Source organism: Panthera uncia (genome assembly GCF_023721935.1).
Source record: "Panthera uncia isolate 11264 chromosome A3 unlocalized genomic scaffold, Puncia_PCG_1.0 HiC_scaffold_11, whole genome shotgun sequence".
NCBI lineage: Eukaryota > Metazoa > Chordata > Mammalia > Carnivora > Felidae > Panthera > Panthera uncia.
In genome coordinates, this window is record NW_026057578.1 from 74,608,763 (window position 1) to 74,629,097 (window position 20,335).

At 34.6% G+C, this 20,335-nt stretch overlaps 1 protein-coding gene across 4 annotated transcripts in view; it reads right to left on the reverse strand.

Annotated features, from left to right (window-relative positions):
* FANCL (FA complementation group L) overlaps positions 1 to 20,335 on the reverse strand; it is an 85,102-nt gene that overhangs the window by 46,201 nt on the left and 18,566 nt on the right. For all 4 annotated transcript variants that reach the window (XM_049651515.1, XM_049651516.1, XM_049651518.1 and 1 more), the window contains 2 exons: positions 17,865 to 17,965; positions 3,206 to 3,302 (listed from right to left, as the gene is read on the reverse strand). In XM_049651515.1, the coding sequence (XP_049507472.1) occupies positions 3,206 to 3,302; positions 17,865 to 17,965 (198 nt within the window). The remainder of the gene's footprint in view (positions 1 to 3,205; positions 3,303 to 17,864; positions 17,966 to 20,335) is intronic.

Below are 20,335 nucleotides of genomic sequence, written 5' to 3' on the forward strand. Positions count from 1 at the left end.
AAACAGCTGTTAATGTGGAAGTCATTTAGTACATACAGCAACATTATTTTAAAAGAAAATATGATCCTAATCCAAATAGGACTCAGTAAATAAGTATATACAGACAGATACAGAAAGAGACCTACAGATAGTTAAAAAAGAGTTAGAATAAATTTGATATGATCCCATATCCATAAATGAGTCTCCACAGAATTTTAGAATTTGAGATAAGAACATCTTTCAAATACATTTTTATGTATAATTATGCAGACATACAAGTATAATAAATTAGATTGATCTATCTGTAGGTGACTTTATTGTAGAAGTTAAATGCAAATATAGTGTATGTTATATTCATGCTCAACATCGATTTTGTTTATATAAGAAACTATACATAATTATATATAGAACCTAAAAAGCAAACTGATATACTTCTGGAAGACTTAACATGAATTATGAAGTAGGATCCTAGATATTTCAGAATCATTTGTGTGGTAGCACTAACTACAACACAGATGACTAATGCAATACTGTGAAACAGCTTTATCAAAATTCAGATAGTTTTTGATAGGAAGCTGTATAGATAGGTATATATAAAACCAGAGACTAATTGCCAAGTTTTACTTTAGCAGTCTAAATGACAACACAAGCTCCACATAAAGGGGCATTAATTAAAAAATAAGTGGTCAATCATTTTTATTAACAGTTTTTAAAATCTCACTTGAAACAATTCAATCAAATCAGTAACTATAAAAGAATTATCATAGCATATTAAGTAAATATTTTTATCATATATGGTATTTTTTAGACTCTGTAGCATATTGTTCTAAGGAAAATTTTAACCCAAGTGTTCTGTGATTGGACCATCTAAGCAGCAAGGTTACCGCCAAGTAAATACATACAAACTGTAGCAAATTACAGAAACAGCCATCAGAGACAGAGTGCCCAGCCTCTGAAACATGTGATTTGGTTTTCAAGTAGTTCTGCCCTTGGCCAAAGCCAAGGAAGCTCTGGTCCACCAGGTATTGTAAATACTGTGTAGAAATACACCTAGAAAAGTGACAAAATTCAACTGTTTCCCTTTTTTGATTTATGTACTTACTTAATAGAGTGATTATTTAAAATTAATATTTTCTTTGAGGGTTGGAGACAGTGAGGGGGAATGGCGGAATTGGGAGAATATGTATTTAAGCAAAAAAATAAATGTGTTCTTTTACTATATATCAAAAAATATCAGATACAAGAAATAAAGGTTTGTATATTTGCAAAGATAAGCGTGCTTTATGGTTTACTTTTTTTTTAATCAGCTTGACTCTTTAAAATTTAGTTTGAGCTATGATATTTGCCTTATATACTCTTAACGTATAGCTTCAGTTATCTGAAAGTCCCAAATACTCCTAAAAAAGAAGAAGAAGAAGAAGAAGAAGAAGAAGAAGAAGAAGAAGAAGAATTAGAAGAAGAAGAAGAAATTACCACATCTAAAATACATCTTTGGTCTATGAAAACTGAACTAAATGGACAATTAAGGACTGTAATAAAATCATACCAACATAAGATTCATTCATTTCCACCCTGGTTTTTTTTGGGTTTTTTTGATATAGTTTTTTTCTTAATTCCTTCCTTAATTTAAAAAAAGCTTTCTAGTCTCTCTTGACAGGACATCCATAACAATGCTTCACAGCTATTGATGCTGTAAATATGGACACTTGAAAACATTCTTCACAGAAATTATATTAAGTGTCACCTTGTCTACCCAAAAAAGATGTAATAAAAAGCAAACAGGATGGAACATACTAGTGGCTACATCCTCACTCTCAATACTACTAACAATGTCATTAATTAGAGTTAATAACAAAAATCTTGTAGCTACAGGCAGAGCTGATGTAAAGCATCGTCTCCTTAGTAAAAAAAAATCATTTTTTTATAAAAATCAGGCTATTAAAAAAACATTACCCCACCAGCACCCAGAATAAGGATGAGATGCATTTAAAATTTTTCATTTTGGTCTTCACAGTGGCAAAGGAACTTTTATCAAGTACAAAGTATAAACAAATAAAACTTTGAAGTAAATGACAGAACCCTTGCCACTAGTGGTATGTGACCCTTAGTGGTAAAATAAAATAAGATTTCTCCCTGATCTAAAAAAAAAAAAAAAGAAAGAAAGAAAGAAACAAAGAAAGAAAGAAAGAGAAAAGCAAGCAAGCACACCTTTAAAAAGAAAATAAAAATTTTTTCACCTTAACAAAACTATCCATAATATCTTCTTTTACAAAGAAGATTTCTATCCCACTAATTTTTTCAACACTAAACAGTCATGAATCTTAAAATTATACCTGAATATTCTGTGAGAAAAAAGAGAAAGTCATTTCTCAACTTGTCTGATAAAGAGGCATTATAAGATACCAACTTTTCTGTGTCACCCAGTACAGCTTTATATATTTTCTCTCATGGAAAGCTTAAATGCCAGACACATTTTTAAAAAGGACAAACACAATTGATCTTTTCATCACTACAATCTTCTGAAATAGAGTTGATTGATGATTCCTAGAAACAAAAAAAGTTAAATGTCCTAGTTTTCCCAAATTCTAATGTTTCCCTAGTGATTACCAAGTAAATGATTAATATGCTGAACTTGCTTATTCTACTTATTTTTCAAAGTTCAAAATCTAGAACTAAAAAATAAAGATGAAACAGCTATGTTTTGTGCCAATAAAGTTAGTAAGTAATCACAGATCACCAACCTGTGAAGAGTCTACAAATGAAGGCATAACCTTTGCAAATTCTTAAAATACAGGAGTAAAATTTCAGACAAAACAAGCAAGCAATAAAAAGCAATGCATGTGGATGTGTTTTCAGAGTCCGAGTGATGTTCAGAAATAAGAACTACAAATGTAATTCACAGAGCTGAAGACAAGAGACTTCAGTGAAACTTTACTTGGGACAGTGGAAACTCAAGTTTTTTCTTTGTACAGAATTACAAATGGCACATGGAGACTGCTGAATCTTATCCGTAATATTTATTATGAAGCCTATATTTTTATCCAATTTGCACTGAACAGTGACATGAAATTATGTCTATGCTTTTGGAAACTTGAGGGGTAAGTTTTAGGAGCTTTCCAAATATATTTTTTTTTTTGGAAGCAACTAGCATCTCTTTACATTGAAAACATTCAGGGTTCATTTCACAAAGTATTTCCTAACCATAACAGTTTAATGAAGCACATACCTTTGCCTTCAACTTGAGAGTAATTAAATGCTTTCTACCAGAAGCATCTTCAGCTTTTAACTTGATGGTACTGAGACAGGTATCCACAAATACAAGTCTGGTGAGTAGAAGGAAATAAAAAATGATCATGCTAGGGAGGGCAAAGTTGGGGGGGAGGGGGAGGTTAAAGGATGGTAGAATTCAAAATGAAAATATTTGCTGTATTCCTATTAATCCATTACAAAAATTAATCCGAGGAATTTCTGCATGCCAGCCCTTTATGCAGCTATAGATTTACTGCCGTTAATACACCAGCCTGGTGCTTAATGCAGTCATAGATCTCTGGATTATTTACAATGTGTGTCAAGGCTCATGCTGTGGTCAGTGAGCACTATGTTTCGGTTTTCCATCACTGGAACCTTTGGCACACACAGCATGTTGCTGTCAGCTTCTACTTATGTACACATTAAACTTCCTGTCAAACTCTTTGATCCATTTCTGTAGTTTCATACAGTATGAGACTTTTGTGCTTCCTTTATTTGTTTTTCTCTTCAATGAACTTCTCCTTTATTATCAATAATGTTAGTGTACAAAAATCTGGCTGATATTAGTTCATATACTCAATTGATGCTCTAAGGAAAAGGTTATATAAGCACAGGTACAGTCCAATCTGGTAACAATAAATTTTCTTTTTGTGCAATATATAGCTTCTGACATTTAACCTGGACATGCATTCAAGATGACTAATATTTTAAACCCACAGCACAAGCACAATTGTTTCTGGCTTTAAGTTGCTCTAAATGCATGAATTTTCTACAACGGAAACCAATACCCTTTGAAATACATCATTCTGTAAAAATATGGTCCCTTGAGTAGTATAAGCTACTGCCAAAAAGGTTCAAATTTAGCAGTATATTTACTAGTGAACTGGGCATGTGGATATTTTTTGACATTTTTACAATACTATTCTCTTGTAAAGATAAAAAGTAGCCTAAGAGTATTGCACAACTTATCACCCAGACTGATGGTGAGACCCATTAGAGTTCAGAACTAACATTAGCCTCCTCACCTAGGAAACATTTCTTTTAACATCACTATATGCCATCTAGTCACTAGCCAGATGTAATGGTAAAATAGGTCAATTTCAAGAAATGCTGGGCAATAGTTGTGGAACACTGCTTGTAATGAAAAATAGATCTAAGTCTGAAGATCCGGATCCTCAAAAATAGAATAAGAAGTAAAACAAAACAGTCTTTATCAACAGAAGAAATATGTATCCTAAACTATGCAAAGTCTAGGATCCTAGAAAATAAATGAAAGCAAAATTATTCTAGAAAAAAACTATTTACATTAAAATATTAATGACTTGTAAGTAAAAGAAAATAATGGTTATATATCTGTAAACATCTCCCCAACCCCCTACCCCCGACAGTTTAGAACATGAGACTTCGTCACATGTTTCATCAAGACGACTCTAAGGCTCTGACTCTAAAAACGCTGACACTTCAGATTCAAGACGTTGAGACATGCATTCATATTCTCTACTAATCAAAACAGAACGAAGGGATTTTAAAAAGTTACAAATAAACAGTTAACAAAAAGAACAAGAAGGAACAAACATTAACAAAACAAATTTCCAACAGCTATTATAAAAATGAAAAGTGGTTAGAAAAGCACTGGGTGACAAAACAGATTAGAACAGGAAGAAAAGAAGGCTCCAGAGGGTTGACAGTGGGCAAAAAAAGGAAAGTTTGTATAATACGGAGAATAGAAAGTATGACTTAAATACAAGATGAAATTAAGAAAAAAATTTTAAAAATCCAAGAAACCAAAAAGGAATGAGGGAATTTTAAGTGAAGTTATAAACAATAAAGCAACGACAAAAACTGTAATTGCTCCACCATTAGTTTTTCAGTGAAAAGCATTTATGTAGTCATTAAAAATTTAGCTGCTAATTATGATTTTTAGAATCCAGCAACAGACAAAACTAAGAGACTTAATTATAGTTATAGAAACTAATGTAAATACATTTGACCACGGCAATTTAAAAGGAAGAGAGGACACAACTTGAGAGATAGAGGGAAAAGATATGAGGAAGGAAGATTAGGGACACTAAAATTTGTAATTGCTAATTTGAGAGTAAGAGATACCATCTTTAATTGAAGGGACATGAAAGAAGTTTGAGAAATATTAAAGCTAACAGAGGAATAAAAGAAGAGTGAGGAAGGGAGAGAAAAGGTAGTATGCGAGCCAAATCCTTTTCTACTATAATAATCAGTATATAATTTCCAAAACTGATAAATCAAGTTATATTGAATAAGGCACATTATTTAGAAATATGGAAGTTGTGAACATGAACATTTCAGTGAATATGAACATTTCAGTGTCTATCTTAAAGACTAAGAGCAGGGATACAAAATGGTGTGGAGGAAAAAAAAAAAAAAAGACTGCTGCTCTTTATTATAAGCCCTAAGTAGTTTACAATCATGATAAATATGTAGACACAGAGAGAACAAGAGGGGTGGGGAGGGAAAAGGAAAAACTAAATCATCAACCAGTACTTTTCACACTGATGCTCAGCATCAAAATATTAAAAGTTATTGAACATCTATAAAATAAGATAGAAATAAAAGTTCTGGTCTTTATGCAATTACACAAAAAATTATCTTCCCACAAAGTTTAAGACAGAGGAACTACATTAGATATGGCCTTGCTTTCAAAATGATCATAACGTTAATTCTGCTGAACTTTAAGAAGTAATTCAAATAAAGTATCAAAACAATGTTTGCAATTGCAGGTTAATCTTGGCATAGTCATTTAAAATTAAGCATTTTACCCATGCTGATGCCTGTCTACTTTGTATAAGGGACAGGAAGAAAGCTTATTCTAAATTATTAACATCTTGGGTACAAATTTGCTAAACCAAATTTTGGCAGGGTACATCCGACAGCTAGCAGTCCTTCCAGCTGCACTTGGATGTCAGCATATCACTAAATCTGGCCGATGAACTGTAAGCAGTGATTTGTGCATCTCTTGAATCATTTGTAACAAAAGCACACCTTCCCCTCCCCCTACTCCTCTCATTCTCCCTAACTGTACACCAGAACTTAAGCCAACATAAGCCAGCAAAGACCATGCAGACAAGAACAACGCTCTCAGAGCAGCTCTGACCAACAGAACCTCTGCTAGGATGTTAGTAGTCTATACCCGCACTGTCCAAAACAGCAGCAACACCCACATGTAGCTATGAAGAACTTAAGATACATTAAAACTGAATTTTTAATGTAATTTAAATATAAATATCAATAGCCACATTTGGCTAATAACTACTGTACTTAACAATGCAGCCAGGGTGGGGCGCCTGGGTGGCTCAGTCGGTTAAGCATCGGACTCTTGATTTTGACTCAGGTCATGATCTCATGGTTCAAGGGTTCAAGCCCCACGTCGGGCTCTGTGCTAATGGCACAAAGCCCGCCTGGGATTCTCTCTCTCTCTCTCTCTCCCTCTCTCTCTCTCTCTCACACACACACACACACACACACACACACACACACACAATCAATAAACTTAAAAACAAACAAAAAAATGCACCCAGGGTGGATGGTTGAGAAACAAAGAAACTTGAGTTCCTGGATGACCTTATGGACCAAACAGAGCCACGAACTCCCTCCTGACCCCCTTGCCTACCTCTCAACTGTTAAATGAGAGATGAATAAAATTCTATCTTGTGTGAAAATTGAGAATTCGGTGTTCTCTTTGTTAATGGCACCTTAGCTTGTACCCTTACTAACAGAATGTATTTCTATCCACAATAAGAATAGTATCTTATTGTTTGGTGTATGGAAGAGATATTAAGGGAGGGGGAAAAAAGTAATAAACTGTTAACAAGTAACATTAAAATCAATTTTTCTTAAAAAAAAAGCCTATTTCAAATGTTCTGCTTTATTGTAAAGTTGGGTATCTCAATTTAGACAATATGGAATAACTGTAGTTTTCACTCATTTATTTTTTTTAATTTTTTTTAATGTTTATTTATTTTTGAGACAGAGAGAGACAGAGCATGAACAGTGGAGGGGCAGAGAGAGAGGGAGACACAGAATCTGAAACAGGCTCCAGGCTCTGAGCTGTCAGCACAGAGCCCGATGCGGGGCTCGAACTCACGGATCATGAGATCATGACCTGAGCCGAAGTCGGACACTTAACCGACTGAGCCACCCAGGCGCCCCAGTTTTCACTCATTTAAATAACATATACATTCATATAAATAATAAACTTAGGAAAGTCATCACTTTTGAAAAGCTCACATTTTTGAAAAGTTATAAAATCACATTTAAAATTTATATTTAGAAGTTATTATTTATATTTAGGTGTTCTTACTTAGTTAGGCATAATCCAAAATTGACTAAGAAAGTGTAAACATACAAATATAAAACCTAAAGAAAAAACTCTATTTTTGGCACTTTACTTTGTATTTATCATTTGCTACATTTCTTTACAAGTTACTGCTTACAATAAAATGGCACTAAACTTGACAGTTAAGTTTTTTAAACATTTGAAAAGGACACTAATTCTTAAGCTTACCAGAGGTTTTTGCTATTCACATTAATAGCTGAATGTTACCAATAGAGAAAAGCAGAAGAAAATTGCTTTGTAACACTATCCTTAGTTTGACCAACAGCTTAAGCTACATAGTTTTTCTTTAAACATCTAAGATGCATGGGTGCCTGAGTGGCTCAACAGGTTGAGGTTGAGTGTCTGACTCTTGATTTCAGCTCAGGTCATGACCCTAGGGTAGTGGGATCCACCCCTGTGTCAGGCTCCATGCTGAGCGTGGAGCCTGCTTGGTATTTTCTCCCCCTCTGCCTCTGCCCCCTCCCTCTGTCGCACTCTCCCTGTCTTGCTCTCAAACAAACAAAATTAAAATAATATAAAATAGTTGCATTTATGCAGCAATAACATCAAAAGGCAGGTTACAGACCTTCATATTTTAATAAAGCATCAATTCCATGTTTACCACCACCCTCAAGTTTAAGCATTAACTACTTCAAAAAACCTCCCTAATTGGTGTTTTTTTCTTGTATCTTCTATATACATCAATCTACCCTGTCCTCCCATGGCTAAATTAATCTCCCTAAGTACTTTTTAAATTGTATCAACCTCTTGCTCAAAAACAGTCAAGGAGTCCCCATCACTTGCATATAAACAGTCCTTAGGCTAATAGTCAAGACCTTTCAGTCTGGCCCTGATATTAATCCTCTTAAGTCAACAACTGATCTCCAAAGTCCAAAGATGAATGGCACATTTCCAGCAGTACAAACTTGTTTCTACCACTGCCTCCCTTGTAAGGCTCTCTATATTCCTTCCAAGCTTATCCCAATATCCACCTCCTCTAAGAACCTTCCTAGATCATCTGCAGCCCTAAAGGATTTCGCCTTTCTCACAACTGTCACACTGTTCCTCTTCGTGTAAATTTTTGCTTCCCAAATAACCTTTTTTTAAGGAATATGAAAGGGTTTTTTTCAAGTTTGAGAGAGAGAGAGAGAGCATGCATGCATAGCCGGGGGGAAGCAAAGAGAGAGGGGAGAGAGAAAATCCCGAGCAGGCTCCGTGCTGCCAGCGAGGAGCCCAATGTGGAGCCGAAATCAAGAGTCAGACGCTTAATCCACTAAGCCACCCAAGTGCCCCAGGAATGTGAAAGTTTTAAACTTCTCTGCATGTATGTATTATACGACCATGGAGATGCTGCTATCAGACTGGTTCATATTTATTGATTCATATGCAAGTTTTAAACAACTGAGTATATATTGTTTAAATTGTAATATATACTATAAACTTTTTACCAATTTAGAAATATCCAATTTTTTCACTATTAGATAATTTCCAGTTATTCAGTGATTTGAATATATACGAGGAAAAAGCACTCTAATATATAGGTAATTTAAAATGAAAATCATACTTATTAACATCTATGTTCTTATGCATTATGCAATGGAAATTATCATTACTGGTTGTAATTAAATCATAATACTAATTAAGAGCTGTAAAACTCCTATGTAGTCTGACACTTTTAGGTGAACTGGTGGCTCAACAACTTTATACCTACTTTACACAAGGCATTATTTGAAATCAAATGACATGTGTTTCTTTTTAATCCTTATTAAGCATTAGTTTCATTTGAAAAACTATGAAAATGTGGCTCAAAGAGGTTACATTACTTGCCCAAGTTCACACAGCTGATAAGCCAGAATTAAAGCCCTTGTTAAGACAAAATGAATTCCAATAACTAGACAAGTATCTCCATTTCTGCCAATAAGGTATACAGTTCTTTGAAATGTACTGAGAATTATAGAAAATATCACCGTCAATGGATTAAGTCCATTACCAAAATAAGGTACTTCATTAAAAATCCAACTTAATATATGTCTACAATCTTTTTTTTTTTTTTTAATTTTTTTTTTTTCAACATTTTTTATTTATTTTTGGGACAGAGAGAGACAGAGCATGAACGGGGGAGGGGCAGAGAGAGAGGGAGACACAGAATCGGAAACAGGCTCCAGGCTCCGAGCCATCAGCCCATAGCCTGACGCGGGGCTCGAACTCACGGACCGCGAGATCGTGACCTGGCTGAAGTCGGACGCTTAACCTACTGCGCCACCCAGGCGCCCCTGTCTACAATCTTTTAACAGCACAATAAATTTAATAAAACTCAGCTCTTTAACAAGACAAATTGAAAAGGCTACATAGTTGGAATTCTACTCACTCTAGTTGACAAAAAACAACCATCAGATCACACTTCCCCCAGTTGGAACTATCTAATCTCTGAACTACCTGGGCCATGTGATTACTAAAACAAACATAAGGTATTTTATCACTAAGACGTGCATTTCTTCCAAATTGAGACACTTCTGAGACTGAAAGAGGCCAGGATAAAAGGATAAAAATCCTAATTTATGTCAACCCACTTATAATGAAAAGTATTCAGTCAGGACATTCTTAATAACAAACAGAAAATCTTGCTAAACCCCAAGGACTCTACTTAATTCTTATCAGTTTCATGAGCCATTCTACAAAACAACACAAGCAGAAGTGAATAGAAACCCATCAAAACCTCCTTCTGCATCACTCACCTTTGCGAACTGTGTAACACCTAAAGTCACCCATAGCTACCTTATCATCTTTTTACCCTTTGGACACCTAGATGTTTTTAGTGAGTAGTTATAGAAGGTGAAACAAATTCAGAAATTATAACAATAGCAATCAAACTTAAGGTCAGTTACTAATTCTCAATGTCATTTCTATAAAAAAGGTATGTGAATATAGAAAAAAAGATTTCAATCATATTCTAAGTATTTATTTATTTTTCCTATTTTTTTATAATGTCTGATCCAACAGAACTGATTAGATGTCAAATATCTAATTTAAAAACACAGCAAAGTCTTCATTACCTTAAAAAAATAGTTGCCTTTTATTATCAGATTTTACCATTACACTAAAAACTCTATATGATTATTACTTAGAGTGTAGGGAAAATATAGACATATTGACATGATCTAGGAATCATTAAGATTCTGACAATCCATTCAAATCAATTAGTTGTACAAATCACTATCTGCGTCATTTTAAGGGATATTTTACATTAAGAAGCTGGCCATCTGGCCAGCCAGGATCTCAAAAGGTAGCAATTCTAGTATGTGAACAGCCCAATTCAACTCTTGGTGTTAATACTGGGTTTCAGGACCCTCAGAACTATCAGTGTGCCAACTATACCAGACCTAATTTAAGAATCAAATCACAAAATAATATCGATAGATTTTCTTATTCCAGAGAGTGAATAAATACTGACAACATCTTCTTTGGCTTCGGACAATCCATGCAAACAACTTCTCTTCACTTGTAAAGACTATGAAACAAATGATTCAGAAACAGGAGCTATATTCTAATTCAATCATGCACACTAGTCACTATAATTAAACTTTGATCTTTCACAAATCTAAGCAACAGATTTCAAAACTCTCTCTCAGGATGGGTTAATTTTGCATATGGCCAATTTTATCCATGATGAGACAGTCACACACTGAGGATGAAACTAATAAAAACTATCTCTCCAAGTACTTGAGGTAACTTCAATAAAGGCTCCATCTCAGAGCTCCCCCACAGCACAATTCCAGGCAGCATCGTTCACACAGAACGCCTGAGGACTGTTATGCAGCCAGTCTTGGCTACATACGCTCATTTTATATATAAAGTTCAGCATAAAAATATGTATCTTGAAATTTATTCTGAGAATTAACTAAGAATTATGTAAAATAGTTAGCAGTAAGTAGCATATGACAGAAACTTCGAAAGTGGAAGTTCCTGTATATAATAATCTTAGTTCCAGGGGGAGACAAGCATTCATGTTGTAAGCAGTGCTATCATAGAGGTATTCATAACCTTCCTTTTGGCGTCCTCTGTTATCCAAGATAGACATTTCTTTTTCTCCCACTTCAGAAAAATGTATAAAATGCAAAGTAAAAGTAAATACTTTCTATTTGTCCCTAAAAGATATTTATTCCATAAAATATTTTAATACTTGCACTATTTCTCATATACCTTTGTTGCTAATGGCATTCAGGAAATCTTATAATTATATTCTGTAGTACTTGCCACAGCTATAATTAAGTACTACTGTGATCATCTACTTAAATGCTGACTCTCCCATTAGATTTAAGTTCCTTGAGGAATCCCAAGTCTTGCCTATAGATCTCCACTGCCTTACATTATAGGCATTCAATAGTTAGGTGGGGGGGGGGGGGGGGGGGGGAAGAATGATTCAAAAATCTCATATTTGCATTCTCAATTCTTGAACTACTTACTACTGGAGTTCCTCCAAACAGGTCACATCCACTTAAAAAAGCGCTTCCCTTCCCAAGTCCTCCCTACATTCCTAACTATCCTCTAAACACCCAAGATCTTAACATTTAAGCATCTTTAAATAAGTCAACATGATTTTTCTCCATCACCTTAAATCCAAAGAATGATCAGGTCCATGGTGTCAATGCCTCCAGACAAACCTCCATGATTTCAGCCAAATTACTATTAGTTCATCTCAATTCATTACTTGTCTTCTGTCTCTCCCCTCCATCGTTATGCTAAATTTTATTTAAAAGTTCTAGCTTTTCTCAAATCTTATTCATGAATGGCACCTTATCAAATCATGCCTAATCATATGAATAAACATTAGCCAGTCCCCACTAAAACCACCAACAGTACATTTAAAGTTACACGTAGCATCCATTTCTGGCTAAAATGGAGTAGCTTGCCACAGAAGTACACTCCCACTGAGAACTACTTAGACCAGCCTGATGCAAGGGGAAAGTAAGTTTGAAGGCAACAAAACTTGAAGAACCAACGTCCTGAAGTAAGAGAAACAACGGAGAGGTAAGCCAATACTGCAGCCATTTTTCCCTCAGCTATTTTGCCAACTCTGGGCACAGGGCAAGAGAAGTAGGATTGGGGTGAAGGGCACAGATAGCCGCCATTAAGTGGCACTAAAACATAAAACAACGAAACCACCTAGCGGCATTTCTGGCCATCTCTTAAGGTTAGAGAAATAAAAATAACAGACATAAAGGGCCAGAATCTAGTGAATGGTAGGGCCAGAGATCTTATCCTAATATTCGGGCCATTTTTCCATCAAAACTTTTGATAAATCCTTAAACTGCAAGGGATAAGAGGATAAAAGAAAAAAATAAGCAGAAAGCCAATGAAAACCAAAGGAGAATAATTAGATCTCTCATAATATAAGAAAAAATTAATTAACATTTCCCACTAGTGGGAAAAAGCCCCAGTGAATATCCCCAGGCTCTCAGTGGGAACTCTTGGATGGCTACCCCTAAAAGCAAAACAAACAAGAGGTAGATGAAGCATTGTCAAAAGCAGACCACTGACTCCAACTGGGAGGTAAACTGGAATTGTGAAAAGACACATATAAAGGGTGCCTGGGTGATTCAGTTGGTTAAGCACTGACTTCGGCTCAGATCATGATCTTGTGGTTCATGGGTCCAAGTTCTGCATTGGGCTCTGTGCCTAGAGCCTGGAGCCTGCTTTGGATTCTGTCTGTCTTTCAAAAATGAGTGAAAAAAAAAAAAAAAGACACACATAAGAGTTTAGGATCTACCAAGGGAGAAATTCCAATGAACACATCTAGCTCCCGCTGGAAAGTTCGAAAGACTTATAGCTTAGGAGAGAGAGGGGAACAGTACATACTACAGTGAATCTTACAAAGACTATATAACGCAACCTGAACCAGTTCAGTCTCTAGCAGGATTACAGTAACCTGCCCCTACTCTATTTCTTAGCAAATGAAAAAGTAAACACTTTATCAAAGAAAATATCCTCATCTAGAGCCTCTCAACTTTTTTATACACAATTTCTAACACTCAGCAAATATCAGGCATAGCACCTCAGCCTTAATGAACAAGGGCAAATACTGAAGAACAGCCAGCAACAGTCAGTGAGAAAAGGTGCATTAACTAAAATATGTGCAAATTAAGTTCATTTCTTCACTTCTCCCCTTTTACCAGTTTTTGTTTTTGTTTTTGTGTTTTTTTTTTTTTTTAAGAAAAAGTAGTCATCGAGTAGAGACCAGGAAATTTCAGGTTTTACATTTTTGTTGTTGTTACAGAGTATTCAAGCCATTCTATTGTGAAAATAAAGAAAAACCCTTTACTCTTTATTGTTTAAAAAAAAAAAAGTATTGGGCCCACATGAAAAGATTCTCAACATGACTCATCATCAGGGAAAAATACAAATCAAAACCACAATGGCATACCGCCTCATCCCCGTCAAAATGACTACAATCAACAACACAAGAAACAACAGGTATTGGGGAGGAGGGGGGAGAAAGGGAAGCCCTCTTACATTGTTGGTGGGAAGACAAACTAGTGCAGTCACTCTGGAAAACAGTATGGAGGTTCCTCAAAAAGTTAAAAATAGAACTACCCTACACCCAGCAATTACACTACTAGGTATTTACCCAAAGGATACAAAAATACTGATTCAAAGGGATACATGCACCCCAATGTTTATAGCACCATTGTCACCAATAAGCCAAATTATGGAAACAGCCCAAGTGTCTACTGACTGATGAATGGTTAAGGAAGATGTGGTATATATACAATGGAATATTATCCAGCCATAAAAAAGAATAAAATCTTACCATTTGCAATGACTTGGATGGAACTAGACAGTATTAGCTAAGTGAAATAGAAGAAACAGAGAAAGACCAATTCCATATGATTTCACTCATGTGGAATTAAAAAATTGAGCAAAAACATTAAAAATTAAAAAAAAGGCAGCAAACCAAGAAACAGACTCTTAACTATAGAGAACAAACTGATGGTTACCAGAGGGGAGGTGGGTGGGATTAAGGAGTGCACTGATTGTGATAAGCACCCCATGGTATATGGAAGTACTAAATCACTATATTGTACACCTGAAACTAATTAACATACTAACATAACTAACATACTACTGTATGTTAACTGGAATTTAAATAAAAACTTAAGAAAAAAAAGTAGCAGGTCCAGGTATTTACCAATGTAGATGAAAAAAGAAAAAAAAAACCATGAAAACCTACATACAGATGTCTATAGCAGCTTTATTAGTAATGCCAAAACTTGGATGCAACCAAGATGTCCTTTACTAACTTAATGGATCAATAAAATTGGTATATCCAGACAATGGAATTATATTCAGTGGTAAAAACAAATGAACTAACAGGCCATGAAAAGACTAAGAAGAAATTTAAACACATATTACTAACTAAAAGAAGCCAATCTGAAAAGGCTACATACTGTAGGATTCCAACTATAGGCATTCTGGAAAATCCAAAGCTGTGGAGACAGTAAAAAGATCAGTGGCTGCTAGAGGTTAGGGGATAAGAAGGCAGGGATGGATACTTGGAGCACAGAGGAAATACAGGTCATTAAACATTTGTCCAAAACCATAAGATGTACATGCCTAAGAGTAAACCCCAATGTAAAGTATGGTTTCGGGGTGACAACAATGTGTGGATAGAAGCTGATCCATTATCACAAATGTAGCACCTTGGTGTGGGGAATAACAGGGCAGTCTACACATACATAGGGGCAAAAAGTACAAGAAGAACCCCTGTACCTTCTTCTCAATTTTGCTGTGAACCTAAACTGCTCTAAAAAGGAAGAAAGCAGACAGACAATTTGGAAAAAAGAGAAGGAAAAAAAAAAAAGTACTAGGAATGCCAAGACCCAGGACTAACTATATGACTGAAAACTATAAGAAAAAAAAAAATTAAAAACAAACTCTGGTGGATCTATATTATGAGAGTTAGTAGAAAAGTATTTTTAAACAACTATGTAAGAAAATAGGGAAAAAGAATTTTAATAAAGCATTGAAATCGTATATTAATATCTAACAAAGTAGACATTAGGGGAATAAGTATTACCAGAGACTAAAAGAAACATTTAATGATAAAAATGAAAATCCACAGGAAGATACAGCAATTATAAATCTGTACACATTCTAAAATTAAAAATAGAACTGCCATATGGTCCAGCAATTCCATTTCTGGGTATACATCCAAAGAAAACAAAATCACAATGTTGAAGAGATAGCTGCATCCCCAAGTTCACTGCAGCAATATTTACCATAGCCATGACATGGAAACAACCTATGTATCCACTAACATCATGAATGGAGAAAGAAAATTTGGTATAATTATACACACCAAATATATAATGAAATACTATTCGGCCACAAAAAAGGACATCCTGCTATTGTGACACCACAGATGGACCTTCAGGGCATTATGCTAAGTAAAACAAGTCAGACAGAGGAAAGAAATACTACATGACCTCACTTGTACATGGAATCTTTAAAAAAAGAAAAAGCAAAATAAAAGAAAAAAACAGAACTCAAATACAGAGAATGCACTGGTGGTTGCCGGAGGCAGAGGTGAAATGAGTGAAGGTGGTAAAATGATACAAACTTCCAGTTATGTAATGTAAAGCACAGTGACTATAATTAATACTGTATTATATATTTGGAAGTTGCTAAGAGACTAAATTTTTTTTAATGTTTATTTTATTTTGAGAAAGAGAAAGAGAGAGAGTGAACATGAGCGGGGTAGGGGCAGAGGGAGGAGAGAGAGAATCCCAGGCAACCTCCACATTAATAGCATGGGACCCCATCTCATGAACCCTAAGATCATGACCTAAGACAAAATTAAGAGACGCTCAACTGACTGAGCCACCCAGGTGCCCCAAAAGTAAGTCTTGAAAGCTCTCCTCACAAGAAAAAAATTGTGTAAGTATGTGTGATGGTGGATGTTGGCTAGCCTTATTGTTGTGATCATTTCATGATATATACATCTATCAAATCACTATGTTGTATACTTGAAACTAGTATTATATGTCAATTATATCTCAAAAAAATATTAAAAAAAGTCTTGAGTCAGGAAGAAAAAGATTCCAGACAGAAGGACAGAAATGCAGGAAAGAGTGAAGAACACTGGGAGAAATCATTGTTTCTGGGACACATATATACACACAAATATATGTATACTGACTTTAAATAGAATCATAAAGCTTGCCAATTTGGGGGGGGGGGGACGCTTGGGTGGCTCAGTCAGTTAAGCATCTGACTCTTGATTTTAGTTCAAGTCATGATCTCACAATTGTGAGTTAGAGCCCCACATTAGGCTCCACGCTGGGAGTAGAGCCTGCTTAAAAGTCTCTCCCTTCCTTCCTCCCCCTACCACCCCCCCCACCTCTTCCTCCCCAGCTCATGCACACACTCCCTCAAAAAAAACTTTTTTTTTAAAAGCTTGCCAATTTTAAATAGAGAATAAAATGTATGATAACAATAACACAACATGTAAAGAAATGAGAAAACACATTAAGGAGATTTATAAGAAAATTGGTAACAGTAACAATGTATATTTTGCTATATGTATGTTGTAATTTCTAAGGTAATTCTAGAAGAACAGTAAAAGAATGTATAACAATTTAATAGAATAAAAACTAATAAAATTCTTGATTATCTCAAATAAAGGCAGATGAAAGCAGATGGGAGAGAAAAACACAAAATGGGTGAGACAAACAGAAAACATACAGCAAGCTATCAGTGAAAATGGCAGTAAATATATTGAGTGATGTCAGGGACAATGGCAGTGAGAAGTTCCTAAAAGTCTCTCTTCCATAACAGCCACAAGAACAATGGCCCAAAAAATATCAGGAAAAAAAGCAAATATGTGTGGTGATGGAGATGTTAACGAGTTTATAGGAATTCTTCTACAATATGCATATAAATCAAAATGATATTGTACACATTAAAAATATTATAATCTTCTTTGTCAATTATACCTCAACAAAACTAAAACAGTAACACATTTATATTCAATAAAAATATGGTAACATTTTGTATATAAAAATGTTATTTTTTTTTCAAATCATATTTAGTATTTTACCTTGTAGATCAGTTTGTTAAACATGATATCCCTTTAATTCATAGCCACAGTAATGATAGGTTGCCCTAATTATAATCAAATACTTTGACTAAAAAGGGTATAAATTGCTAAAACTGCAAATACATTGACTGAAATGTGAAATTAAAAAAAAAAAAAAAAAAAAACTTCTGAAGTATTTTAAAATAGACCTACTTGTCCCAACCAAGAATTCCTATCTCTTCAATAAGGCTTGAGTAGAACTGGGGAGGAGGAGGTGGTGGACACAACTCCTGTTTCTTCTTTAAAGCAACTTCCTGTGTAAAAGAAAAAACTTGAATCTGCTGTGGAATGCTAGACAGTGAATTGTTAGTACCTGATTACAAAACAATTTCAAAATTTCCTTTGTGGCTAACCAAAGTGTCCATTACTTTCATAGAAATTCCAGTTGAATCACTCCCAGTCTCCTATAAAGAAACCTGAAAAAGTTGAAGGGCTGCACAGAATGTTATGTGAAAATATCAATTATTATACCATTGAAACATCAAATTTTTTCCTAGACTACTATGCTTATCAGAGATAAGAGTTAAAAAAAAAAAAAAAAAAAAAACCCAAGGCTTCACCATTTTTCTATTCCTGTGGATAGAAGTTTTGATAGAAACATGTACCTTTAAGAAAAGCTTGAATTGAATCACACCCTTACAAACAAAATTCCTTTATTACAGTAAATATTCACCTGCTACTTTCTTTCACTGACTTAACATTCTGTATTATTTCCAGACCAGGTTAAGTGTTTTTTTCATCTATCTGGCTAGATCACAGTTCCTTTCCCTGCTAGGCCCACCCATGATATCTTCAAGATGGTTTATGGACCCTCAAAAATACTAAGATTTTTTTTTTTGCAAGCAATACTAACATCATTAGAATTGCTAGGGCTGAATATTATCAATTACTTCAGAGGTGCTGACCTAGACAAATATCTCATTTGGAAAGTGAAAATATATGTATCTTGCAAATTACAGATGTACATGTGGTCTGGATTATCAAGAGATCATAAAAAAATAAATTAAAAAAGAAGTCAGATATAATAAATAATAAAACCAGATGAGAACAAGTATAAAAATCATGTTTCTACAACCCTAATAAAAGGTGTTAAGTTTTATTCATATATAAAGTTCTTACACTTTTTTAAACAAGGATAGAATACTATTAAATTGAGACAATACCAGAAAGAATAGATTTTACACAACAGTATTTCAAAAACAGTATTTCAAAATCAGGACTATTAACTGAAATTAACACAGTTCTAAATCTGCTTTAGGATAGAAACAAGCAAAAACAAACAAACAATAACAACAAAACTTTGAAAGCAGGTTTGTAAAGCCCAAAATGTCAATTTGGATTTAATTAGACAAGAAGAATGCTGCTTTTTTAATGAACTAAATACCTAACGTTATCTGTAAGTTGCCTGATGGTCCATAAAAATAAATTTTTACTATTAAGATTATCCTGTTATTACGAAAACAAGTCAGTGTAGTTCCTATACATATATATTAAACAGCTTCAGTAATTCTTTTGAAGTTTTTTTTAAATCCAGAAATATTAAATACTGCTATCCACATACATTGACGGTAAAAATAAGTTCAGATGATAATAAAAATGTATTTGGGGGGCACCTGGGTGGCTCAGTCGGTTAAGCGTTCAACTCTTGATTTCGGCTCAGGTAATGATCTCTTGGTTCCTGAGTTCGAGTCTCGCATAGGGCTCCAGGCTGACACCGCAGAGCCTGCTCGGAATTCTCTCTCTCCTGTCTCTCTCTCTCTGTCTTCTCCTCCCCCAGCTCATGCGTGCTCTAATAAACTTAAAGATGTATTTTAATCCTAGGTTTATGACATTTGTAAACTCTACCTTCTACCTTGAATCAAACAAGTTACTCCTATTCCAGAACCACAACAAGAAAAAGGTCTAAGTCAGAGAAGCAAAGCATTCTTTGTGGAGAAGAGGCAAGATACATGGTAGAAAGAGCACAAGCTTTACAAAGGTTTTAAATTCTAACTTTACCATTTCCTATTTTAAGGACTTAGCTGCTTAGTGACTAAGCCCTAAAGAGGAATAAAAAAAAAAAAAAAAAAAAAAAAACCTACCCACATCAGAGTTCTATTAAAACACAGGTAAATGCTCACATATTAAATATATACTGAACTCCCCTATATGCCTAGTTACTACTAGGAAACTGTGGAGATACACCAATTTCCTGAAAAGGTTCAATAACTACACATTTCATTTGAACATCATCCTCAATACTTTCATTGGTGATTATGTTATAGGAATCCTATTACCGACAACACAGCCCAACAAATAAACTAATGCAATTCTTATTTTCTTAGGTATACTGTTCACAAATGTGCAATAGTATCACCAATCTGTCAATTTCTTTAGAAAGCTAAAATACAGCAAGTCATTTTATTGAGAAACGTGGTAACAAATGTACTAAATAGAATATTGTTAATCAGAGATCAATGTCAACATTTTAAACCAGTAAGTTTCTTCAAAATTAAATGACCGATAGAGCTGTTCTTACAACCTAATAAAGTTAGCTTTAGTAATAAGAGCTTAATGGGACACAGTATATATAGTTTTACCTTGGTCCCTTAGTCCTTTTATTTGTACCATTTTTTTAAAGTATG